This window comes from Strigops habroptila, chromosome 4, assembly GCF_004027225.2.
Source record: "Strigops habroptila isolate Jane chromosome 4, bStrHab1.2.pri, whole genome shotgun sequence".
Classification (NCBI taxonomy): Eukaryota; Metazoa; Chordata; class Aves; order Psittaciformes; family Psittacidae; genus Strigops; species Strigops habroptila.
Genome location: NC_046358.1, coordinates 85,179,048 through 85,206,138, shown reverse-complemented (window position 1 = coordinate 85,206,138; position 27,091 = coordinate 85,179,048). Strand labels below are relative to the sequence as shown.

The following is a 27,091-nucleotide window of genomic DNA, read 5'->3' as shown; positions in this document are numbered from 1 at the left end:
CAGAGGGCACCTGAGCCCGTGCTGGTGAGGGAAGGCTCGAGATGAGCTCAGGAGTGAGCTGAGCTATGTGTGATTCACCAGTGCAGGGGTGTCTGTTGGACACAAATCAAATACCTTTGTAGCCAGAGGGGTTATTAAAAAACTTTATTAACAGGAATGAAACCGAAGCTGTAACCAAGAGGCAGCAGAACGCGGAGTTGTGTGTGCGGCCGAGCGCTGTGCTGGGGGAGCGCACCCGGCCCTGGATTCCTCATCGCTTGGTGGCAGTAATGGCCCGTGGAAAATCAAACCCCAGCCCAGGGGAGACCCGTCCTACAGCGGGAACCTGCGACTGGGAGAGCTGGGGGCTCACTCAAACACAGTTGTGGTGTGCCTGCTGTAGCAGAGTTAGCTCCCAACTGGCTTAGTTAAAGTACTCCAAAGGAGAGAATTTACATCTCCCTTATTTAAATGAGTTTTTAAACTGGTTTTGGTCCCACATTGAAGAAGTTAAGAGCTGTCAGCTCTTTCTTCAAGACAGCAAGATAGATGCAAGGCTCTCCTGCCCTGCGAGGAAGAGGGAAGGCAGCAACCTGATGGGAGCATGATGAATACCACTGCCTACAGGCTCCCTGTAGCTTTGTGTCTGTGCAACAAGGGGCACTGGGGACAGGGCTGTGCTAGACAGGATGAGAATGGAGGTGGCTGTAAGATGAACCATGGAATGGTTTGGGTTGGAAGGGACCTTAAGGCTCATCCAGTTCCAACCCCCTGCCATGGGCAAGGGACACAATAAATCAGCAGCTTCATGTAGGACAGGTTGATGGAGGTCATCCGAGCAGCGAGTGGCTGGAGTTGTGTTGGGGAAGGACGGGTTGTGTTATTTCACGTGGTTCATTTAGGGCAGCGCAGGGAAATGCAATTTGTAAAGAGGAGAAGTGCCAAAGGCCAAACTTTTCATCTCAATTCAAATTCGGACTTAGAAATGCAGCTTTTTATAAGTAAAAAAAGCCAAATGCCTGACACAGACCCAAGGGGTGAGGAGCCCATTGAAGGGAGCTGGCGGGAGAGCCTGAAGCCTGTAAAACCCAGGCCTGCAGCATTGCCCCCAGCTTGCTTCGTTAAAAGAAAGAGCTGTCCCAAGAGAACTTTGAAGATATCAAAGCGTTGTTGCAGTCTAAAAACGCTATCGCACTCACATGAAGGCATTTAGAACAAGCTGCAATACATTAGATTTCTTCTCAATTAAAGTACTAGAAACGGCAGAATGAGAGAACCAAAGCCTTTACCCAACAGAGGGACACCCAGGAGATCTCTGTGCAACACACAGGGGAGCAGGAGCTTACTCAGAGCTTACTCAGACAGTGAAGCTCTTCTGCAGGGCAGAGGAGAAACTTCCATCATGTGTTAACACCACATGAAAGATGGGCAGACGGACGTAAGCAACTACAAAAACAGTTGCCTCCAAAACAAGTCTTTCCTGCGTGCCCCAGGCCAGGCTCTGAACAGTGGAATTCCAGGTACACGGGGAAAGAAAAGGGAATTCAGGACCTTTTCCTACCTGGATGGCGGTGGGGAGAAGGTGTTTGTTCCCCTTGGTCACACCATGATTCTTACTAACGTCAAAGAAGCTCCTGGCTGCTGCTGAAGGGATGGAGACGACCGGGTTTACTCATCCCGGTCCCTTCCCAAGCACCCACCTCCCATCCACACCGGGACAAGCAGCAGGATGGATGCGATGGGGGCTCGGGAAGCAGCGCCTGGCACATGGCTCATCATCCCAGAGAGCTTTTCCTGCGGCTGCTTCCACTCCCCGTGTCTCAGCTCACCTCCCGGGCGGGTACAGACAGGACAGACAGACATGCACACACTGGCCACAGGGAGAGCGCGGCGCACGAACACTTGGCATGAGTCTCTGTACACAGGCGCCGGGCGCATTAGGACCTGCAGCAGCCCGAGCCTCGCACTTCCTTCTTCACGTAGTCGTGGAGCTTGAATTTGGGCTCGTTGGGCAGCTTCATGGATCTGTGCTTCAGTTCCCTGCGGGAAGGGGGAACCACGTTAGTTTCTGAACCGCCTGGCCCAGCTCAGCTGAACTGGACTCAGTCTAGACCATGGAATCACGGAATGGTTTGGGTTGAAGGGACCTTAAAGCTCATCCAGTTCCAACCCCTGCCACAGTGCCAGCCTTTATCAGTGCCCAGCACGGCCACCACACCAGTCACTTACTTTGCAATGGCTGTGAACGCTAACTCCACATTGAGGCCACTTTTTGCACTGGTCTCCATAAAGGGCACTCCGTATTCCTGCGGGACAAGACACAGTGGGGTCAGAAACATCACCTGGGATGTTCCTGAGGGTTTCCAACTCGCACCGAGCCTGGCCAACTGTGGTTCCTGTCACAGGAGCCAATGCCCTGCCCTGGGACAGGAGCTGTACACAGAGGGCACGAAAAGCTGAGCAAGGATTCACAACTCAGGCATCTCTTACACAACATCAAAATAGTTTTAGAGGACAAAGCAGCTAAAAACATCAGCGCAAGCTTCGAGGAAGAAGAGCAGCTGAGGAGGAAGAGGAGAGCACAAGGGAAGCACTCCCAGAGGTATTTTGGGCCAGGCTGGCCTCCAGTTAACCATTTCATGCTGTACATCTGCACGTGCACTCACACATCCCCATCAGAGCACGAACCCCCGACTCCTGCAGCAGCCCTCATGTACCTTGGCTAATTTTTCTCCATCTTCCCTCTTCACCACTCTGTCCTGGGCCGAATCCACCTGCAAACAGCAACAGCAAAGAGACATTTGGGATGATTTGGAACATCATTGTCCTTCCAAATCATTATCCCCACATCCCCTCACACCCTTCCAGGGTTCCCTGCCCATGGCTGCAGCCCGGCTCCATCACGGGACCATCATGGGAGGAAGAGGAGGCTCTGGCAGTGCTGTGGGGCCACGCTCACCTTGTTTCCCAGTAGCATGAGCACCACGTCTTGCTGTGCGTATTCATGGATCTCTGTCAGCCAGGCCTGCAGGGACACAGCCAGAGGGTCAGCAGCAGCCCGGGAGGAGGAGGAGGGTGCGCACAGGGTGGAGGATGGATGTGAAACAGGCAGGAGCCGCAGGCACAGATTCAGCAGCAGCGCCCTGCGTGAGGAGCTGCCTTTTCCCCTGTGGTTGCAGGACTTAAACCCAAATTCCCCATCAGCTGGGACACTGAGACTAACCCTCTTTTTGGAGGATAAGGCCGAGGGTTTGCTCCAGGATGCGCCCCATGCCCATGTCTTGCATATGTTGTCCCTGTGCTGACCGGACTCATTCCAGCATGGGGCTGAACCTGCCGCCCCAAGCCGTGGGGTGCCTTCCCTGCCCTCAAATCCAGCCTAATCTAATCAAACCTGCCCTAATTCCCTGTAATCCCTGACCCCGCGGTGTGAGCAGCCACTTGCTGGGTGGGCAGCGCTGCTGCAGCCCGTGCCCCGGCTCCCAGCACCGACGGGTGATGCCCACCCGGCAGCATCCTGCATCAGCACCCGGTGGCCAGGGAAGAAAGGGATGATCCAGGATTAGAACTACACAGGAACCCAATGCGTGTAAACACAGCCTTGGGCCCCCATCACACCCCAGCTGGGCTCAGGGCACTCAGCTCCATGGATGGGTTGGTCCAAGGGACACTCAGTCCCTCATGACAGCACTCAGCTCCCTTCTGGCACCTCGCAATAGCCCTGGGTGCTCGTCCTTCCCTGCTGAGGCCACACGTGCCCCATGGATGTCCCTCCTATGTCCCCATGGGGCTGGCAGAGCTGATGCTGCAGATGGGGCCACGTTACCCAGCAGTGTGAAACCTTCAAGTGATCTTCTGCCTGGTTGCAGGATCACAACCTCAGTGCAGACCCGCAGCCTGGTTAACCACCAATACTCTCCATTACAGCCAGCAGCAGACACCTCTCCTGGAGCCATCCAGCTCCTCAGGCTGTCAGTGCCACCACCAGCCAGCGCCAGCCTGCAGGAAGCATTCCCAGTGCTGGTGACATGGCAGCAGGATGTGCCCTGGTCCCCATCACAGGGCTGCGGGCACAGAGGGGTGGCAGGAGCAGGGCTGCCAATGGAAGGATGCTCTAGAGCAGGATCAGCTCCAGGCACCCATGGCCAGGGGGATGCAGGACCCCCCGGATCACAGCTCCCTCCTCGGGGTGTTAATGCCTTATGGCAGCTCCTGCACAGGGTGTTTTTGCCAGCTCACAGCCTGCTCACCACACGCTGTACAACGTGTCCAGGACATGAGCAATTACATCCTGTTATCCAGGGCTCAGTGCTCTGGGCTCTGCGGCGCTGGTGTAGGTGGCCCCAGCAGCCACATGGGTCTGGTGGGGTGAGGAGGGGGACACCAAGACCGGGTTTAACAGAGCCCTTGGCTCCAACACCAGCACCCCTGAAGCACTCAGGCGGGGATCAGGTTTGTGAGGAGGAGACAGGCTCAGGCAGCACAAGGGACCCCCCAAAAGCCATTGGGAAGGGCAGGTCTGCTGGGGTGAGGAGCACACAGCAGGATGGGACCCTCTCCCCTGCCTGGGTTTAGCACTAAGGTGGATGGGGCAATGCAGTGCCCAAGCCCGACCCATCGAGACCCAAAGGAGCAGAGGGTGATGAGGGAGCACCTCGCTCGGTAAAGCTGCCCATACTCATGTACTGGAACAGGGTCCCTGCTGCTGTGATTACACACAGTGTTAATTTGCTGTTCAGCTGAATCCATCACCCCTTTCGTTTGCTATTGAAGGGAAAACCTCCTCTGCTTGTGGCCCGGTGTCCTTGTGGGCAGACCCTCCAACAGACAGGAGCTCAGCACTAACCACAGCCCTTCTGGACACGGTTCACACCTCCAACACATCCCCTGCAGCTCAGACCGACCCACAACCACCCCCCAGCCCATCACACACCAGGGACGGGCAGAGGGGTCCCGGGGGTGCTGCTGTACCTGGATGTTGTCAAATGATGCTTTGTTGGTGACATCGTAGAGCAGGAGCAGGGCTGCGGAGAGAGGGATGATGAATTAGTGCCGGTGCCATAGTGCCAGTGGGGCAGAGCTTGTTCTGCACCAGCCCCTGAGGCTCCACTGCAGGTCATGCCTGGGGACATGGTGTTACAGCACCACTGAGACCCCTGATGTAAAATACACAGCAAAATATAAAGCCTGTAAATACAAATCCATAATGGCAATGGTTTGGACTCCTGGTGTCTGCACCTCAGCACACAGAGGCTGCTCCATCCTTGGTGGCTGCTTCCCATGGGGAAACCGCTCCGGTGATTCCTGACTCCCCTGGCCTGGAATCACAGCCCAGAGGGAGCCACAGAGCCGGGGGGCAGCAGAGGGGTCCGTGCTTACCGTGGGCATCCCGGTAGTAGGCGTGTGTGACGCTGCGGAAGCGCTCCTGCCCCGCCGTGTCCCAGATCTGGAGGGCAGAATGGAGCAGAGGGATCAGTCGTAACCTGGTACCGCTCCGAGGAGCCCTCTTAAGCCCAGCACCAACCCCAGCACCAACCCCACCCGGTGCATCCCCAGGAAGCTCCCTCAGCCTTTTGCTTCCAGGGCCAGTAACAAGGAAAATGACAAGTGCGATCGATGCTGCAGCAGCACCTCCAGCTCCTCAGTGTGTGGAGACAATGGTGCGTGGCAAAGGGCTCCCAACGTGCCCCTTAATGGGAAAATCCATCGGGCAGATGGATGCATGGGGACCCATTGATTTAATTCATCAGGTTTTAATGCAGCGATGTGCTTGCAGAGGGCAGGGGGGGATCAGCACTAATGGTGGTATTGAGCTCCGGGCAAAGGAATCAGGGAAACAATGAGGTCTCGGAGGCGCTGGAGCAGCTCTGGCTGTGGGGGGACATTGAATCTCCTGCATGTCACCAGAACAGGCTCCTGCTGATGAGACAGAGCAGCTAAAAGGGCTCATAAGACAGTCCCAGGGTGGGTGATGCAGCGGCAAAGGATGGAGATGGGGGTCCTGCTTCTGGGGTGCTCCTTTGCTGAGGGGCTTTGCCCAGCATCAAACACCCAGTGGGGGATGCGGATGCTGCTGCTGGGACTATGGGGACATACCTGCAGCTTCACCTTCACCCCATCCACCGTCAGCACCTTGTTCTGAAAGAGAAGAGAAAGAACAGTGAGGGGTGAGCACGGCTGCAGGACCCCAAGGGGACAGGGGCACCCAGCCCCACATCCCAGACAGTGTTTTCACCCCCAAATCCTCAGCTGCTCTCCTCTCCCTGCTTTTTAACTTACATCCATTCATCCCAGCACCTACTGGAGCTGTTCTCACTGTGGCCCAGCCCAAAGATCATCCCCTGCATCCGCTGTGAGTTGCATCTCTTTGGGTACTTCGATCCCCGTGTCTGCATGGCTGACTTGGTGCGCGGGGAGGGCTGGAAGACCTCTGGCAATAAATTACTGAGCACCAGCAGCCCATCTTAATGGCCTCCAGAAGACACAGCCAAGCACTCCATCTGCAGTCAGCAACTTAAAAATAACTCCTCTTCCTGCTGTTTGTACCCATTTTTCTCCCAGTGAGCGCTGGTTTCTCCCTCTGTTGTTTTTTCCTTCCCCTCTTTTGTTTGGTTTCAGCAGCAAAGGTGGGAAGGAGGAGGAGGAGAGGGGTTGTGCAGATGGGGAGCCCATCAGTGCGCCTCTGGGCACTGTGCTGGCTAACAAGGGCAGGGGATGGATCCAGACCAGGTCCCAGAGCATCTGCCAGCCCAGTGTGCTGCACCAGGCTCTCCAAACATCCATCAAACACAATCCCGATGATCCAGCAGTCCCAGAGGAAGGAGCAGGGAACAGATTGATTTGCCTGCTTAGATCCACAGGAATCAGCACAGTGATCAGTAGGATGGGATGAAAACATGGCCAGGGAATGGCGCACCAGGATGGGGAAGCGTTTGCTGCTCTGGTGATGATTCCAGAGCAGCCATGGGGTGCTCTATCCCCCTATGGGATGGCCAGGGCTGCCCTCACCCTGTTTGGCTCCCTGTCTTCCCCAGCACAGGCTCTGCCACCAGCTCTGGTGCCACCAAAACCCTCCCAGGCAAACAGCAGCACAGGCACCAAAAGCCATCCCTGCGCATCCCACATCAGCCGGCACCAAGCACCAGCACCTCGGGATGCAGCATCACCCACCAGGATGATGCCATCGAGGCTCTTCATCGCTGTTCTGATGGTTTTAATTAGTGCAAAGGGAGCATCTCGGCTCCTGCACACCCACACTCACAGAACAGCACACAAGGATACGGGCGCACAGCCCCTCGGCCACACCAGATTGGAGGATAACATGCACCAAGGGGCTGCTGTACCCAGGGATGTGGCCATGTCACCAGCATGGCCATGCTGCAGGGGAGACCAGTCACTGTGAGTAGGATGGAGGGAGGGGGAACATGGCCCTGAGCATGGACCACGACAATAGAACATCTGGTGAGCAGCTGAGGAAGCCGAAGCTCCGATGTTGCACCTCATGCGTCAACCTCCGCTTCAGGAGCTTCATTAGCAGCAAAGCTGGCAGCAGCAGGAGACACACTAATTACAACTGACTTACATTGTAGAGGGGGCGGAATGCTGAAACCTCATTAAAGTCTGCACGTGGCCCCAGGTGTTGCTGGACCAGGATGAGGAAGGAAATGGATCCCATAGGGTTTGGGTATGGAACTGAGCAGCGTTTCAGGGCGAGGAGCTGCAGAGATGCTCCTGCAGGCAAGAGACACAGCCAGAGCCATCCAGAGCAGCAGCTCCTGCCTCCATCCCTGCTCCATCCCTGCCTGCATCCCTGCCTCCATCCCTGCATCCGAGCACAGGGCAAAACACCAGTGAAGAAGCCAAGGAGAAGGTGGGAAGAGCAGGGGTGGGAGAGGCTGGGGCTGCCTCCAGCAGCACACAATGAACCCCGTCAGTGCCATGCAAACCAGACACCCAAATCTTCCCCCCTACCTTAGTTAATAGACATCCCAGCTTCCAATTATTATTACTTTTTAAGGAGCTGCTGTTCAATCCCATACTCCCAGCCCTTCAAAGCACAGCTGCGGGGTTTAACTACTAACAAGCATCCAAAGACAAAAGACAACGTGTTGTCAATGCACTGAGACATGAAATACGCTGCCAGGCTGATGGCAGTGAGAGGGGTTGTGTTGTTCAGGGCTTGTTCTTAATCTTGCACAGTTTAACATAACAGAGGTAACAGAGCAGAGCACCCACCACGCCGGAGCAGGCAGGGAACCATCCCCACAGCCCAAGCTCTTTGCAATGTCAGTCTTTACGTGTCCTTTTTCCTGGGGCACTGACTGTGTTGTTAGAACATCTCCTTGCAGGGGCTGCAGCGGAATGCCTGGAGTGCCTTTGTTGGAGGAACATGATGCTCGTGAGTTAAATAATCCTCAGGACGTCGGATAAATAAAGTTGGAACCTCACAGATGCAGGGAAAATTAAATTACCAAGTGCAGATGGTCCTCAATTAAGAGCAGCATTAACAACACAGCAGCGGCCCCAGCAGGATCCCACCCCAGCGACTGGATGAGAGCAGCTATTTGGAGGTGGAAAGGGAGGAGAATGTGCCCACAATGGAGCGAATGCGCATCCTGTGATGGATGATGCTCCCACCCAAATCAAGGTGTCCCCACCACCCCCACTTCCCTGGTCCACAGAGTCCCCAGTGTGCCAGGGAACCACACTGGGAGCGACCGGCACATCCCAACCCATCCCTAGGCACCCGAGCCCGCACCAGCAAAGCGGCAGCATAACCCAGGGTCAGCGATCACACAACAACCCAGCCTCTGCCCAGCTTTTCCACGCATTAACTCATTAATTAAAACCTTAAAGGTTAAATTGGATACATGGATTAACTCGCTTCACAATTAAGCTGACAAATGGCAAGCTGCTCGCTGATGCCGTTCAGGCTCCAAGCAGGGGAGCCCCTCACCCTAGCTTCCTGGTGCCTCTGATGGGTGCTGGCTCCAGCAATGCTGCCCAGGAGCACCCATCAGAGCATCCCCCCTGGCTGCTGGGCATGGCTGCAAAGGACATGCAGCATTTGGGGACCAGCAAAGGGACCACCCCATGGCCCCGCTCCTCCCCACGCCATTGGGGTGGTCACCTGGAGATGGGGAGAGGAGAGAAACCCAGGGGCTCCCGGGTGATGAATTGGGGCATCCTTTCTTTTAGGAAGCCAGAAGGAAAACAAGCAACACAGCAAGGCTATGGGATACTGAAGGGATGCTGGGGGACCCCAGCCCCATGCCAAGGCAGGACCCAGATCCAAATCCCATGGAGCCTGTGCCTCTGCAAGCACAAGCGCTCCTGTGCCGGGAGGAAGGGGGATGCAGTTGTGATGGGGCTGTACCAGACAGACACCACCTCCAAAAGTGGCTGCGAAAATAGATTGAGGATCGATATGGAACCGTGCCCAAAGCAGCAGGACACGGCATTAACTCTGCTCATTAAAGCCCCCAAGTTTCCCCACACACACACACACGCCGATGCCAGCCCCGGCGGCTCCGCGTCTTCTCCAGCCACAGCAGCCTGGCACAGGGACAGCACAGCCCTTTGCCAAGGTTGGGGTGCAGAGACCCCCCTTTGCTCCCAAAGGACAGAAACTCGGTCCATCAATAGTAAAGCAGCCAAACAGGGTGATTCTGATTTCATTTTCATTGGAGAAATTGAAATCAAACCAAAACCAAATTGGGCACATACAGTGCCCAAACAGGGGGTGCAGGAGGCTGGGATGTGGCAGTGGGGTCTGGCTCAGGGTATGGACCATCTGAGCAGGTTCCAGGTGAGGAGCTGGGTCATTCCCAACCCTCCAGCTCTGCATCAGCCACGGCCCTTGCACAGCATGGCACTGGGAACACTGCAGCAGCTCGGTGTGAGCACCGGCACGTTTTGGCTGTGCCCACCGGCCCCGCACGGTGCGACCAGGGATCCCCAAGCACCACAGTGACCTGACCTTGAGGAATAAGCTGCTTTGAGACCTCTTGGTAGAGAAACTGCCCTGGCAGCAGCTGGTTTAAAACCTCCTGTTAGTTCTGATGGAGATAACAAAAGGGAAGCGAGCGGAGGCTGATGCTGCATATGGATCTGCACACCCGAAATACACATCTGGTCAGAGAGACAAACAGAAACTGGGAACAAACACTTAAGTTTCATCAGCCATGAGCAGACACCAGGGCAGTATGAGCAGCACTGAGCTCTCATCTTGGCTTCGCACAAGCTTTCAAAGCAGGTTACACCAGGGCTGCTCTGCCCATCCCTGGTCCACAGGGCAGCGCATCCAGTATGGATCTCCATCTCCTCTCTTGATGGAGAGCAGCCCAACACCTCCAGCTTAGGGAAAATCCATCTCAGACACACATTCCCTGCAAGAGAGGGAAGAGAACAACACAACACTGTGCTGGAGCCTGTGGATAGCCGCTGAGGACAGGGAGAGCAGGCAGGGACACGGGCTGGGTGCAGGGCTGTGCTGTGGTGTGGCTGGATGCGGTCCCGCTCCAGCCGTGCTGAGCCCCACTGGAGGATGGCCCAGGCACTGGGACACATTTTTGGTGATCCCCCTGTGCCACCACCAGCACACCCTGCCCATTCCCTCCACCTCATCCCATAGACCACCTGCTCTCATAGAGAACCCGACTCGCTCCAGGCAGGTGATTCTTTCCTCGGCAGCTTTGTGCATTCACACCCTGCAGCTAAAACCAGAAACTTCTGCCTCGTGTTTTCCCCCCAGGACCTGCACACTCCTGCCGGCAGCGGAGCCGCTCCAGAGCCAGACACCAATCCCGGGTGCCAAGATCCTTTGGGAAGCACTAACGTGTTAACGCTCACTGCTCAATTCAACAGCAGACCCCATGAAAGGCAGATTAACACAGCACCGTGCAGCAGATGGTGCTTCTGATCTGCTCTGATCCCTGTGTCCTCTCCATGTGCCTCCTTCGAGGAGTCACCCATCATGTCCCCTCTCCCCCTCCATGCCAGGGCACAACTTGCCCCACACATTGCAGACAACATGGGAGAAGCCACAATCTGCCCTATATAAAACATAGAATCAACTAGGTTGGAAAAGACCTTTAAGCTCATCCAGTCCAACCATTCCCAGCACTGCCAAGGCCACCACTAACCCATGGCACTGAGGGCCTCATCTCTTTTGAACCCTTGCAGGGACGGTGGCTCCAGCCCTGCCCTGGGCAGCCTGATCCAAAGCCTGAGCACCCTTTGGGGAAGGAATTGTTCCTCATCTCCATCTAAACCTGCCCTGGTGCAGCTTGATGGTCACAGACCCCCCTGCATGCCCTGCAGAGCCCCTTGGGCAGCACAGCCCCTTCCCTGCACCCTGCAGCACCCAGCGAACGCCCCAGGCATGTGTTCAGCACCAGGCTTTGTCAAGAGCCATGTAAGCTACATTAGAGCACAATTAACATCTCCCTGGCTGCCAGCCCTGCAGGAGATAAGAGTCAAGGCTCTTGTTAGAGCATACACACCGAAGAATTAGTGACTTATCATCTTCCATTCACATCAGGCTGCAAATAAAAGGGTTTTCTGGCAAGAAGAAGAGAATCCTGTCTTAGGGACAGATTAGAGCTAAGAGGATCTGGTTAGGATCATATAGTTTAAAGTAAGTCATGCTCTGCTTCTTGGCATCGCCTGTGTCCTGCGGCCACCCGGCACTGAGTCCATGATACCCTCCCTCCCAGCCTGGCTGCTCCCAAGGGGATTGTTCATTGAAGAAGGTACAGGCAGATGAGACTACTGATGCTTGTAAACCCAGCGGGGCTGCTCAGGCTCATCCCAACAGGAGGAAATGTAGCTCTGTGAGGTATCAGACGTCCCCACCACATAAGAGCAAACCTGTGCCCCAGCGCCACAGGGCAACCAGGGAAAATGGGCTTTCCACCATTAAAAATCCATAGGGTAGGATGTGCTACAGCAGCCCTGGAGACCAGAGCCACCAAAATGCAACAGCCAAGAGGAAGGCTGCAGCCCATCCTTGCAGCTCCCAGCACACGGTTGGGTACTGGGAACGGATGGAGCCCATGGGATGACGATCCCTCCACCCTGGGCTGCAATACTCACCCTTCCATCCCTTCTTATTTCCTACTTTATAATAGATGTTTTCAAAAACACCCCTGTTTCTAAAGCAGGCAGCCTTGGAAACAGAGGGGCAGAGCTGGCTCCTGCAGATCCTGCCAGCACTGAGGAGCAGCAACGTACTGCTCCACACATTCCTCTTCATTTTCCTCATCAAGGACATGCCACGCTGCAAAGCAGGACAGGAATCTCTACGGAGCACTTATTGCCATATCATTGCTCATTCACAGCAAACACAATGCCTGCCAATGCCCTGAGAAGGAAAAATGGGTCATCAATTGCTGTTACAGGGGGAACTGTTTACTCTGGAGGGGGGGGATAAAGACTTGCATCAGTTTTATGGACTTAAAGGTCATTTCCAATTTAAAGGACTTTATGGTTCTATGTCAAAGGAGCCAGTCCTTGTGTCAGAAGTGTTGCTGTACCCAGTGCATCACAGCAGCCGGAGGCATGGGATGAGCCAGGGAGCCCATCCTTCCTCTGGGTCACCCCTGAGCAAGCAATTAGGAAACATTAACTTTGTGTTATGCTTCATCCAAACCTTTTCCATTTGGCCTATCCCAGTCTGAAGAACGTTATAACTTGGCTTTAGAGCTATAAAACCAGCTTTCAGTATGATCCTGGCTATAAACCACAGCTTTCCTTTAGGCAGTGGGGTCACTTTGCCTGGAGGAAGATGCTGCTGAGGAAGGCTCTGGAACTCTGGCCACCAATACTCCCTGGTGCAGCACAGTGCATGCAATTAACTGTACCTGCACAGCCTCTTCATATGGCAGGGCTGGCACTTAAGGGGATGGAAACTTGCCCAAAGTTTCAGAGAAGACTTTGCAATCCAATTAAAAGAAGTAAAACTCAGCTCTGAATACCCAGCAGCAAACATCTGGCACTAACACAGCATCTTCTGCAGACATCATCGCAAACAGCGCCGTTAAACAGCACTTCTCATCCCTAAAAATAAAAGCAATAATCCCCAGAGACCTGACAAGTGAATCTGCAGCTTTTTATCACACACACATCCCTCACCTGAAGCTAATGCGGGCAGCTCTCACTGTGCCACAAACCCAAGTCCAGCTGAATCCCTCTGAGGATTTGAGAAGAGAGCAGCTGAACAACCAGCATGAGGTTTTCCCAAGTCCATACAAGTCCAGGAAGACCCTGGGAACGGCACAGACCAGGTCTGTGATGCTCAGACCTGGGATGCTCACTGATGCCAGCCTGTTTCTGTGGTGCTGCAGCAGCTCCCATGCATGGTGCAGTGGCAGCAGTAGCAGCGAGGGCTGAAGCATGGTGAGCCCAGAACCCTCTCCCCAAGGGCAGGACCCTCCTCAGCCCTGTGGCTGCTTCCCAGCATCCACATGAGGTTTTCTGAGGTTTCATCTCCTCCTCATTAACCACAGCGGCTCCACTTTGCCACAGGTGGCAATGCCACCATGGTCCTGCCAGCCACTGCCTGCACTGGCACTACCACTCCGTGCTCCTGCACATTGGATGTGTTGACCCTGCTGCGCCATCACAGTCACACCAGCATGGAACGTGTCCTGGAGATGGGAAGGTTCTAAGGAAGCACGGAATGCTCGGCACATCCACATCAAACCCACCCCATCAGTCAAACCAGTTTGGTTAAACCATCCCCACTGTTTGCCCTCCCGGTGCCAAGTGAGTCAGAGCCGGGCAGCAGAGCAGGGCTGCAAGCCAGAACCATGCAGGGAAATCATCCCAAATCCTGCCACCATGGGCACCAGGAGGTGTGAGGGGCAGCACCAGGCTGAGAACATGGGCTGGATGGTGCTGCCAGACAGTGGGTGCCATGGCACAACACCAGCACTTACAAACCTCTGTACAACTAAACCTGAACCAAACCCACATGGAGCTGCCTTGACCCTTGTGTTGCACCAAGTTGATCCGCAACTGCAGCCAAGAACACCAGGTCCTCGGGAGAGGATCCCCACCTCTGGCCCAAGCTGTGGGGCTGATCCCCTGGGGAGTCAATCACCCCCTTGGCAGCACCCTATGGCACCACCAGTGCTCCCAGCAATTCGACCTCACGTGTGCATTATTCAGGAGGGAAAAGCACATCTGCCAGGCAGCAAGGCGTGCTCGGGAACACGGTTATTTTCGGCAGTGTCAAGCATTTCTCACATTAATTCATGCACATTTATAAGAGCAGCACATTAATGGGTTTAAGGAAGCTCGGGTTGAACTGGATCCCACCTGCCAAGCACCAGACCTGCAGGGAGCTGCGTCGCCAAGCTGCGGTGCACAGGGGTACAGTGCACACCCCATCGCAGCGGGATCTGGCTCTCCATGTGGAATGCTCGTCCCCCATGGCAGATGATGCTCCAGTGCTGTCGAGCTGGCACATTTTGGGTGTTTCCATCCCTGCAGCTCTCTTGGGGTCAGCAAAGCCCCAGGAGAGGCAGCAGCAACAAGCACCATGTGGTACCATTCAGCTAAGAGCCACTTACCTGCTGCAGTGACAAGGGGAGAGGACGGTCTCCTTTTGTTCCTACACAACACAAACCTCTTGTCTCAGGCAGAGATGGGGTCACTCCTCTCAGGGCTCCAGTTCTCCCACTGCTATTTGCTGCTGGGCTGCACAATGGCAATGCACCACAGGGATGCTCCATGGCAACACACCATGGAGCCCCATAGAGATGCCCCAGAGCCAGCTCTGCTCCCAAACAGTACAGCAGGATTCACCAGGAAGCAATTCCCAGCCCTGCTCTGGTCCTGTCACATCAGCCACATTTCCCTAAGCCACATCAGCAAACCATGGCAGGTTTAGGGAAGATGCTGGGGAAGAGTTTGGTGGCCCCATGGCCAGGCTCCTAGGGCAGGAGCAGAGCCCATGGGGCTCAGGACCCAGCACCATTCGAGCTGCTCAAGGTTGGTTCCAGACCACGTGTGCTTCGGCACTAGGAGGGCAAAGAAAAGCCCACTCATCCGAAACCTGGGATGTGTGATCTGGGAATGCTTTTCCTTTGGAAAGCTCTGACTCATGGGAGCCCGAGGATGCGACACAGCAGAGTAACAGCTTGGGATGCTTCATTGCCGCGATGCTGCTCCCTCCATCCACTGGGACCACACAGGGCCCCTATGGAAACACCCAAAGGCTTTTGGCTACAGCAGAACATAACACAATGGTGCTGGCTGCCTGGGGCAGCGCGGCATAGACAATACCCCACCAGGGCTCTGCCCAACCTGCAGGGACCAGCACTGCCGGCCTGTGCCATGGGGACGTGCTGGGCACACGGCACAGCCGGCTCAGATCCCGGATCCTGGAAAGCCGCATCCCGGCAGAGCTGGCAGCCCTTCCCAAGGCTGGCGCTGCTCAGGACTGTGTGGGCTGGTCGGTGCCGCTGCCAAAACCTGTGCTGGGCTCTAAACACTGACACCAAGAGCAGCAGCAATCCCAGCGCTTCCGGGCGATGCCGAGAGCGGTGAGTCCACGGAGGGGTGCAGGAGGGCGAGTGCTCGGCCATGGCAAGGAAATGACCCTGGAGAAAGGGCTGCTTCCCTGCAGCTCTCGAGAGCCCAGTGTGCTTAACACTGGGGGGAAAAACACACATTAAAGCCCTGAAGCAGCGGGAAGGGGTCCCTGCACATTCAGGAATGACCCTGCCCTGGCTCGGACACTGAATCCCAGTTGCAAGATGCTCATCCAGAGACCAGCCCCCTCCAACAAGTTGGTCCCTGGGCAGGGTCTTTGCTATGAACCCCCCAGCAGCAAGACTGGGCTGAATCATTCCCCCAGGCACACAATTGTGTTTTTCTTAGTCACTGGCTCAGAGGAAGCAGCGAGGGATGGAGGGGCTGGAAGGGAACGGTGGAGCGGCACAGGGGAAGCAAATCCACCCAATCCAGGGCAAATGCAGCACCACTGTGCAACGGAGGGCGAGGGCCTCACTCCCTTGGAGGGGCTGGATGCCTCCAGCAGCCTCCTGCTCCTTTGCAGGGAAAGAATATGAACAGGGAATTGTTTCAAGGTTGGGAGCAAAGGGATGACACCAGCAGCTCACCTCGGCACCAGGAGCCGAGGTCGGTCCAGCCTCGTTATCCACACGGAGCAGCAGCTCCCGGCACACATCCCACCGCAGATGCCCATCGCCAGCATCGGCGCTAATGCCATAATCCGGCTCCGGGGGGGTGGCCGCGCCGTTGCCGTGGTGACGCTGCACCAGCCAAGCTGGAAAAGGCAAAGCCGCCATTTCCCTGGTGTGACACGGGGCCGGGAATGTCACAGCTCGGCAGGAGGGGACCGTGTCCTGTGACACCGGCAGGTGAGGTCCCGGCTCAGCTTTGTGCCTGGGATCGGCTGCAGTGCTGCAGCAGGGACCACCTCCCACCACTGCCCTCCCTTTGGTGGATTAAATAGAGGTAACCCACCCAAAATGAAGCCAAACCTGCCCAGATGCTCACAACAGGACCTGCTGCATCCTCACACGGTCTTACAACCTCTATTAGATGAGCTTTCCCTTCCTGCCTGCAGGCAGCACTAACCCCAGACCCACCACGTCTGTCACACCAGCATCTTCCCCAGCCTGAAGCATCCCCAATGCACCCAGAGGCTTCTTCTCACCCTGGGACAGCCATGGACCAGAGCAACAAGCATCGCTGTTTAAAGCTGCAGGGCCACAAGCTCCAACACATGAGTTACGAGCAGGGAGAAAGATTTTTCTTCAATGCAGGCATAAAGATGAAATATTTGTTGTTGCTTTTGAGAGGTTCTTCAATCCTTCAAGGCAACAGCTCGGTGCTCAGCCAGGATTAAAAATGCTTTATGCCCCTGTTAAACAAACAAAGCTGGACGAGTCACACTGCTCCAACTGGAGATCCTCACCAGGGAGGAGGGGCAGCTCCATCATCCTCGGATGGAGGCAGCAGCGTGTACAGCAGCACCATGGGTCTGCTCCACTGCAAGCAGGACCAGGAGCAGCAGTGCAGGCCAGCAAGGTGAGTATCACCCCTGCACAGCGCTGAGCCCATCCCATGCTCCGAGGCAAAGATGTCCCCATGGTGCCACCAATGTTGTCCCATGCAGGAACCCCACAGCTCCCTCTGCTTTCCCAACCCTCCTCCTTGGGGCTCATCTCCAGCAGCCCCCCAGGTCCCCCTGCTCACTGTATCCCTTATACACCAACACCAACACATTCTGCTTCTGAAGGCTCTGCAGGTAAACAAGCCCTCGATCCCTGAATTCCTCACTGTCATAGGAACAGCGTGTCCCCATCACCAGCCAAGGACAAGTGGATAACTGCTCAGACACACCACGATGCGGCCCCATCCACCAGAAACACAGCTCTGATCCACTTGGATGGGATTATTTTCCCTGCTTTTTCTCCTCTCAAAGGGATGATCTTCCACCAGCACTCTCTGTTCCAGGCTTTGGAACATGCGATTGCTGCCGTTCTGATTTGCCATGTTGATGCTGCATCATCACAGAGCCCAGTAAAAGGGAGCAGATGGGACCTACCCGACCCCATCTCCATGGCTCTGGTCTCTCTACCCTCTGCAGACACAAGGAGGAAAGTGGATCTTTGGGGAGAGGACAAGGGGCTGGTGGTGCAGGATGAGGCACAGGCAGATCCCAGTGAGCTCAGCCTCCCCCTGCACAGGGGCTGAGCAAGGTGAGAGCCACGGGGTTGGGGTGCCCCCAAATGCCTGTCAATGGGGGGCAGAGCACCCCAAAGCCTGCCCATCCCTGTGAGCCCCTCTGCTTTCAAAGAAAAAGCCAGTTCTGCACAGCTGAATCCAATGCTTTATCACAAAGATGAAAGTGAAATTAAGCCAAATGTATTCCATTAAATAGTCAAAGCATTTAGACTGACTCTAGACCCATTTAAATGTTTTATTGGCTATAAAACGCTCCCTCACAGGCCCCAGCATGACGAGCAGACCCAGCATCACACAGCAGCTCATGCTCCAGCACCCAAATTGGCCAATTCCTGACCTGGCACCATCCAGAGAGGCACAGACACACCACACCTGTGTGCCCACAGCCTTCCTCCTCACCCTGCTTCTCCATGGGGAGCCTGATAAGCAGGGAGCAGGGCATGGACCCACATCCCTGAGGATGAGGAAGCGCCTCAGAGTGGGCAAAGTGGTCCCATGGTGGTGGGTGCTGCAGTGAGGATGCTCACATGGGTAGGTCCATCACCCCGCACCAAAACCCAACTCCCCGCAGGGCAATTTGAAGCACAGCCACTGAGCTACTTCCAAGAACTCCTATGATTTTCCAAGGCACATCCCTTCCTGTGCTGCTGCAGGAGAAACACCCTGAGCTAATGACACCTTCCATTCCAATCATCCCAGACCCGGACAGATCCATGGGGATGAGAGCTGCTGGCGTGCACCGGGAAGGCTGGGAGACACCAGCACCATTCCCAGACCACGTCCCACAAAATCCCCGTTCCCAGCACTCTCACTGTCAGCTGAAATGCAAGATTTCACACTCAGATCAAACACGATCTATTCCCAGGGGTATTTCCCAGACACCAAAGGGGTGGGAGAGCTCTCAGCGTTCCGAGAGCGGGGAAGGCACTTTCACACCACCCTGCAAACCAGTTAAGAGCTTTCTTAACCAGGCTTTGCGTCTTGATGCCGCTCAGTTAAAGAGCAGCTCAAGCACTTTGCTCTAAAAACACCCATCCGATTCCTTGCTGCTTTCCCCAAGGCAGGAAAGGAGCCGGTTGTCCACTGGGACTCCCGCCAGCACACGGGTGTCTGTGGTTTGCTGGTGTGCTGCAGAACTGGAGCACATCGAGGGGGCTTCTTCTTCTTCAACTGCAGGAGCCAAAGAACCATGAATAAAATACCAGGCGCCACGGGCGCCGCTCGCAGCATCTCTTGGCAACTGAGCCCCTGCATGCAAATGACAGGCTCTGCCGCCTGCAGAGCCGTGTCCCTCTGCAAGGGAGGAGAGCAGCAGCTCGCAGCAAAGCAGGGCTCCGTTTCCCAGGAAAAATGGCTCTTTTCTCCCTGGAGAGCCCGTCCTGGGAGCGGGAACAGGGACCAGCAGCAGCCATGGAGAGGTGGCTGTCCTGAGAGTCAGACACAGCATAAATGGATGGAACCAAGGCTTGTTGTGGCCAGTAACGCTCCTGCCCTCCCTCTGTGAGCACTCCAGGACCTGCCTGACCTGCTGCTGGATTTGGGCAGCTCCTCATCCTCATGGCATCAGTGCCAGCACCTTGCCTGCACCTCAAAACCAGGGAGAAGAGATGGAAAGCGTCACAGGAAAGCTCCTCAGGGTGAATTCAGCCCAGCTTTCCTCACAGTGAGAAACACCAAAGTATGAAATCAGCTGCTGGCTCCTATTAAAATTCATACAGCAGTTGGAGATGCAGAATGAGCCCATTTCAGACAAATTGCTGCTAGAAACACATACCCAAGGCTGGGGCACAGGCATCCCCCTGCCCATCCTGCCACGCTCAGGGCTCCTGCCCCAGCCTGGGCGCATCCGTTGGCACAGCAGCCCCATGGCAAGGACCAACCTAAACCCATCCAAGTGCTGCAGCCCTTCACATAACCCCACACACATCACCATGATATATGGCAAAGACTGAGAACAGAAACACTCTGCTTGATGCCCAGACCCCCTTCCCTCAAATGTTCTATAAAGACACGCTGGAATTAATTCCTTCAGTTCCTTTCCTCTGGCCTCAGCAAATCCCCTCCCACTTCTTTCCAGATTGATCCATCAGAAAATTAGCCCTGTTAATGCTCCATGCCAACTGCTGAGATAAAAGCCAGCCCTTGGCTTTCAGGCAGCTCCAGGTTGCACCAACCCTTCAAAGGGAGGCACCACAGCAAAGGCTGTGCTGGAGCATCACAGGAATGGAGATCCAGGACCTGCTGAATCCAGTGTTGGTTTGCACACCCAGAATGAAGCTTCCCATCTCTCGTGCTAAGTTCAGCGTGCTGGAGGAGGCAGCAGGCAGTCAGCAGCTGCTGTTGTGCCGATGGAAGGTGAACACACACACACACTATGGAAAATAAACAGAGATGCAACAAACCTCTTATTCAAAACCCTGTATTATACACCACTGATTCCACCCCCGGAGCACCACAGGGCTTGCTGTAATCAAGAGTCCTCAAAGCTCAGGGTCACAAGTGACAGCTTTAATTCACAGCAGCCACCCCAGTGGGAGGATGAACTGAGGCACAGCCAAGGCTGGAGCAGAGCGTGGCAGCGTCCCTGCGGGGTAACAACCAGCACCAACCCCTCCTGGGCGCGCTGAGGTAAAGCCTGGCTACAGAGGGAATGTTCCCTGTGCCCAGCTGCCTGCTTGGGAAGTGCAAAGCTGTGCCGGAGCGCTGGGGCTGGCTCCCTCCTCTCCCAAAGCACCTAAGTGTGCTTTGCACTAGGGAGATGTTGGTTTGCTCCTTCCCCTTGGGGCAGCAAGAGGAGCAAGCGATACCACTACACACCTTGGAGAACATGAAGACATGCTCTGTCCCTGCTCTGAACTCCACCAGCAAAGCACTTCCTGATGGATTCATCCCACTGACTAACACAGAAACCATCTCCCTGCTAACGCAAAGAGGCTTGTTAGCACCTTCCCAGGGAGAAAAAGCTCATCCTTCCTTCTTTTCCTTTATGTTCTTCTCTTTTCAGGACCAATTAGTACAAATGTCTTGACTCTCCTGACCCTGCAGAGCTCGGGATGGAGCACGGGGCTGTGACCACCAGCCATAGAGCCTGACTCTCATCAGCAAGGGGCATACACCAGGCTCACGTGGCACTTTGGTTTCTCGGCTTTGGCAAGCCTCCTCTCATGTTAGCTCGCTGTTGTGACAAGGCAGCAGCACTGTTGGCTGCACAGCTTCGATTCCTGTCGAGGTTTCTGCAGCATTCCCAGAATTACAGCGAAAAGCAGCTCCTTCGGCAGCACCGAGAAAGATGGGATTAACACCCCTGAGAGACAAACCTGCTCTTTTGCAGGAGACCCTTCCCAACATATGGAGCTGAAAAAGCATGCAGGGCCTGACCCACGTCCACCGAGATCCCCCAGCCCTGGGGAAGAGGAGGAGGGGGATGAAGAGCTCATGCCATGGCTCAGCACAGCCACACCACTGCTCATGGGAGGGAATAAATAAGCCCCTCATTATCTTACAATGGCTGGAAATCCCCAAAGCGATGCCTGAGACTGACATGCTCGAGGCAGGGTGTAGTTTTCCATCCCCAGGAGGGTTTCCCCTCTGTGGGAAGCAGCTCAGTAGCTCAGACAGAAGTTTCTGTTGCTCCAAGCAAGCCCGTGCAGGAGCAGGACCCCTCGCAGTGTACCCACAGTGTGGGGCTCAGTAAACCCAATTTCCAAAGGAAGGAAAACCAACGCATTCAGCATCTCCAAAGCTGGAAGCCAACAGGTACCATTTGGATGCATTTTCTAATACTACAATCACTCTTATTTCCCCAGTATCAGCAGTTTATTTTCCAAATATAATTAGATCAACATCCTTGTTTATCATCGTCTCTTAAACAAACACAAGAGGTTCTCCCTAAAGTAAAACAGTAGGAGGGAAAAAGCCTGGTGGGTCACTAGGGATTGTAATGGCAGATTTGAGCAACCTGCTTTAGTGGAAGGTGCCCCTGCCTGTGGCAGGGGGTTGGAACTGGATGAGCTTTAAGGTCCCTTCAACCCAAGCCATGATGTGATTCTATGATTAATTTTAAGTGTATTTCTATTCATTTACACATCCTCATATGCCTACATAACCCATTAGCCACAGCTTTGTGTGTATCTGATTGTTTGACATCCTTGAAAATGAGTGGCTGATGCTGGAGCCAAGTGGGACCAGTGGATGGACTGGGAGAGGAGGAGAGAGGCTGAGTGGGCACAGGGGCTCCCCCAACACACTCCATCCCATTCCAAAGACCAGCCAGCATCAAGAGGAGTAGGAATAGTCCCAAAAGCAACATCAGGAGCCAGCAGCTCCATCCCTACGACTGCCCAGCCTTTCCCAGGGTCTGAGCAGCTCCCAGCTCCCCCAGTCGAAGAAGGTTGTGCATGCACAGCGGCACAGCTCACCCCGGCCTTGGGGACGTCCCTGTGGTCTCTGCCACCAGCAAGACTCAGTGACCACCACAAACCCCACCAAAAGCCCTGATGTACCAAAATAACACCTTTGCTCAGCACCTTACACTGCTCCAAGGCAGCGAAACCCAGCGACTGCCTTCACCCACCACCGCAAACAGCCACACTCGCTGCAGCCAGAAAACCCGCTGCCAAATCCCGGGATCACAACGGGAAGGAGCTGCGATGTGACAGCTCTGCTATTAGATAGACACACATTAAAGCCAAAATGTGCTCTAGCAGCAGAAGCCTCCAGCATTCCCACCCAAGAGCTTCATCTGCATCGTGATGCGAACGGTGAGAAGGGCCCAATTACAGGGCACCTGCAAACAGGATTATCCTAATGGAAATGGAGATGTGTGATCAAAAACTACTTCCAGATCCCCCCCTGAAACTACAGGTACCTTTTAAAGCTGGTAATAATGAGTTCAGGGCACACACATGATCTTCCCACTGCATAATCTGCCCATTTCAAACTGTTGTAGCTCCAGCAGCTCTGTTACAGCAGTAAATTAACCCTAATTTGATTGCTCCTCAGTAGCAGTGGTTTGCTCTAATCAATAAGTCACAGGACTGTGTGACTGCCCTTGGTATCAATCACTGCAATGAGTAATAAAATGCTTTTCATTGTAAGAACACCTGAAACATCATGTAATTACCTCTGTATAGAATGATGGGCTCCAATTTACCAGTTCCACCAAGGTGCTGCTGCAGCCGCAGCACCGCTCTGCACCGAGAGCCTGTTTGCTGGAAGGACCAGTGTTTTCTAAAGGCTTTCAGAGCCATCCCTCATCTCTTCCACTTGTCACCGTACCAGCAAGTTATTATTCACACCCCGGTGAAACAGCAGGTTACAAGAGACACTCATCTTCCAGAAATCCTCCTGGAAAGGGGAAGATCTGAGATGCTGCTGAGGAAAGGCGGTTGGGAAGATGCAACACCGGTGTGTGGCATCGCCACCAGCTCCTCACTGCACCCACCCATCGCCACTGCAGCACCGAAACGGAGCCAAGAACCATGGAGAGAAAGAGATGGTGCCCTGAGATGAGGGGAGGGACAGCACAGACACTGGGCATGCCCCTGGTCCCGAGGTTGCAGTCTGGGGGGAAGCAGATGGTGATGGAACTATGAGGGACCTAGAGCACCGATTCTCGGGCCAGCGACCCAAACTTTGGCAGCAAAAGCTCCCTTGATTACCCTTCACAGCCACCATAAGGTTTCTTTGATGCCGCCTCTGTAAAGTCACTGCCCCCATTGCTCTGCTGTCCCATGGGGGTGCTGGACCACAGCATCCCTGAGCATCCATCACCAGCTCCAGCCCAGGAAATACAGCCAAGAGAAGGTTTTGAGAGCCCCATTTGGCAATAGACATTCCCACCTGGCAAAGGATGCTCTGCACACACCAGGGCATGGCAGGACATAACATGTGTCCCCTTCTGCCCCCCATTCCCCACATCATCCCCTCCATCAAGCAGCTCCCATGCATTGCCTCGGGGGCTCCAGTCGCTGCCAACAAAGCAATTATGGCCCAAGAGCTCAGAGACCCCTTGGCACAACACATCCCCTCCATGCCAGAGGGAGCAGGAGCCACCCCAGCACCACATCCCCACACTGGCACCCCAAAGCTGTGCTTGGGAGATGTTCCCAGGGGATTCTGGTTTATGTCAGGTTTGATTCGTGTTTATTTGTTGGTGCTTTAGGAAAGCAAATCTTAAACCCACTGAAACTGACTGAGGGAAACACTTCCACTGGGCAGATGCTCAGGCCTCAGCAGTTGCTCTTACACAAACCATGCCCAGGACACAGAGCAGATGCTCCCCCATCCTCCTGCTAAGCACTAGTGAAGAGGTGCCATCAGACGGTACCCAGCCAGAGCTGACGCCCATCGGGATGATAAGGTTTGGGGTCTTGGAGCAACGTTTTGCTACTCCTCTTGTTACTCACGACCAGACCCCATGGACCAGGGCTGAGGAGCCCCCAAAGCACTTACTCTGAAGTCGATTCCAACCGTGGAAATGAAGCTGCCAGCGAGGAAAGCTCCGTCCTTGAAGCGCACCAACAAGCAGGTCTTGCCGACCCCCGAGTCGCCCACCAGCATCACCTGCATGGAGGGATGGGGTGTGAGACACCGGGTTTGGGAAGGACACCCCACCATGGCTGTACCCGAATCCATCCCAAAAACACCATCATGGGAGCAGGCAGCAGATCCTGTGTTCTTGAGGGGGGAAAAAGCACATCCAAGAGCAACATCCTTGGACCCAGGGGAGGGTGAAGGAAAGAAGGGGGCACCCACAGTGGGATTATTCCCCACTCTGCACCCACATGTGTCTCTTAGCACCGGCCAAACTCAAGATGCTTTCCCCCAACTGGTACTTAACAGGGGGCACAAACAGCCCTTGAAACCAATAGATGCTGTCTGGGTGAGGCAAGCTGTGACCCCCCGAGGGTTGTGGGGCTCACACTATCCCAAGGGCACCCACAAAACCCCCCACCACATGTGGGGCTCCCAGTGCCGCCTGCCTCAGTTTCCCCACCCAGCAGCAGCCCCAGGGTGCAGATGGGGCAGGCACCCGCCCTGCCACCAAGAAAGCCCAGCAAAGCTGAGGCTGCTCCCAAACGCAGCTCCCCAAAGCCTCTGCTCAAGCCACGAGCCCTCCTGACACCTGGGGGCCACCAACCCTGCTCCCCTTGCCAGGATCACAGCTTCCCACCACCCCGAAACCCAGGACCATGCCCCCGAGCTGTGTTAGGGGCTCCTGCACCTGCAGCACACTGACACGGCAGGGCTCCTTCTTTCCCAAAGCACCGTGTGTGCCTTCCACAAGCCATTAGTCCGTGACCGAATTGAAACGGTTTTAAGGCAGGAGCTGCCCTGGGTCACATTGAACCCACACAGGAGCCATCAGGAGCAGCAAATGCCACCACCAGCACACTGCAGCCCAGCCTCCCAGAGGTGGCTGTAGCCATAACTTGTTTTGAGGCAGGGGGATGCTGCAAGGGATGCGGCCATGGTGCTCGATCACCGAGTGTCCCACCGGAGCACCACACACAGCCGCACACTGAGCCCTGCCACAACAGGGTCGGGGAGCCAAAGGCAGGGGGAAAGAACAGTCATTTTTTAGTACAATATCCCAGTATTGATGTTTTTAAACTTCCCAACCCCTGTTCTGGAGCAGGGTGACCCTGAAAAGCTGCTGCTCCCTGCCTGGGACTGCTGACACCTCACCCAGGGCACATGGCAGCACCCGGGGCCCAGCTTATGGCAAGGGCTCAATGGTCAGGATCCAGCCCCATTCCCAGAACTCATGTTTGGCCACTGCCCTAGCAGAGCTTGGGAGCCTCAAGAGAGGGATAGGGGAAGGAGAGAGTTTAATAGCCCAGGTTTTGCTGAATACAAAACCATTTCTCTCTACCACTAAGACCGTTAGCAGGGGATTTGGCTACCCAGTGCATCTGGGCTTATCCAAGACCTCGTTCAGCTCATCCCTGCACCATGGGGACAAACCCCAGTGAAAGCCTCAGCGTGAGCAGGGAGAAGCGTGCTCCAGGAGCCGAGGACCAGTGTGAACACAGAGCTGGCTCCATTTTAGGGAAGCTTTTGAACCGCTACTGCAGCTGTATCAGGACCAACCACCTTCCACATCGACCAAATCCACTTCTTGGACCCCACGTCCCAAATCTCAACACCACGATGGCCACACCGAGTGCCACCAGCACCGAGCTCCCCAATGCAGCGTGCCAAGGTTGGGCTTACCACGGCAAACACCATCTCCTCCAAGCCTAATAATCCGCAGCCTCAGAAGCACTAAGGCAGCTCCAGGCTGGGAGCATGATGGAGGGGGGTGCAAACACATTTCATCTGTGACTCGCTCGCCAGGATCTGAAGCAGCGAGAAGAAGCCATCGGAGCCCTTAAATAAAGCCCAAGCTGGAGCCGTTTCAACCGCAGCCGGCGCGGACCCGACGCGACCCAGGGCGCACCGTCACCCGCTCCACAACCGCATTTTGACGTTGTTACGGAGGAAGCAGGAGGTTGCGATAACCCAGCGCAGCACAACGCCTTTGGTCAGCACTTGCTAAAGTTCCGCAGGAGCGGAGGGCTCCGCCGGTGCAGCCGCCACCCCGCCGCGCCCGGCCCCAGCGGGCAGGAGGGGCGGGATGCCGGGCTGGAAGGACGGTGGGATGAAGGGATGGAGAGGGCTGGAAGGATGGACGGATGGAGGGATGCCTGCTCGGTCCCGGCCCCGCGAACTTCTCCGTTGGCCGCCCCCATGCCCGCACCATCCCCGTGCCCCCCGCACCCTTCCCCGCAGCCCCGCACCTTGAACGCGAGGTCGTAGAACTCGCCGCTGCTGCTGAGCGAGGGCCGCCCGGCCGCCGCCGCGCCGCCGTTGCGGGGCAGGTCGGGTGCCGGCGCGGAGCCCCGCGGGGCGGCGGCGCGGCCCCGGCCCTGCTGTGCGGGGGGCAGCGCGGCGGAGGGCGCGGCGCCGCTCGCCTTGCTGCGAGCCGCTTTCTTCCGCGACATGCCGGGGCCGCGGCACCGCGCCGGCCGCTGCGGGGGGGGGGGGGCGCGGGATGCACCGGCCGCCACCGCCCCGGCCCCGCCCCGCACGGCACAAGCCCCGCCCCTCCCGGCCCCGCAACCAATGGGAGCGCACAGGGGGCGTGGCCTCATCACCCCGCCCCGCGCCCACGTGCCGGTTTGCAGCCCCCCGGTACCCCGACCCCGACCCCGACCCCGGCAGCGGGAGGGATGGGGGGGCTCAGCGGTGTCCGCAGCCTGGGTTGGGGCCCGGACCCCTGTAGCTGCACCGGGTTTGGCACAGAGCAGGGACGTGGAGTCCTGGGGTGGTTTGGGTGGGAAAGGGGCTTATCCCGCCGCTCCCCTTTGTGTGCTCGTCGCCCTGATGATCCAGCTGGGAGATG

General features: G+C 55.8%; 1 protein-coding gene across 1 annotated transcript; it reads right to left on the bottom strand.

Moving 5' to 3' along the window:
- Window positions 1–129: 129 nt before the first annotated feature.
- RAB26 (RAB26, member RAS oncogene family) lies at window positions 130–26,783 on the bottom strand. The gene is made up of 9 exons (XM_030485110.1): window positions 26,487–26,783; window positions 24,157–24,267; window positions 6,076–6,117; window positions 5,359–5,425; window positions 4,951–5,003; window positions 2,939–3,004; window positions 2,697–2,753; window positions 2,209–2,285; window positions 130–2,019 (listed from the first exon to the last, which is right to left on the bottom strand). Exons 1-9 carry the CDS (start codon window positions 26,688–26,690, stop codon window positions 1,917–1,919), a joined length of 780 nt encoding a protein of 259 aa, XP_030340970.1. The 5' UTR covers window positions 26,691–26,783; the 3' UTR covers window positions 130–1,916.
- Between the last annotated feature and the right edge of the window lie 308 nt (window positions 26,784–27,091).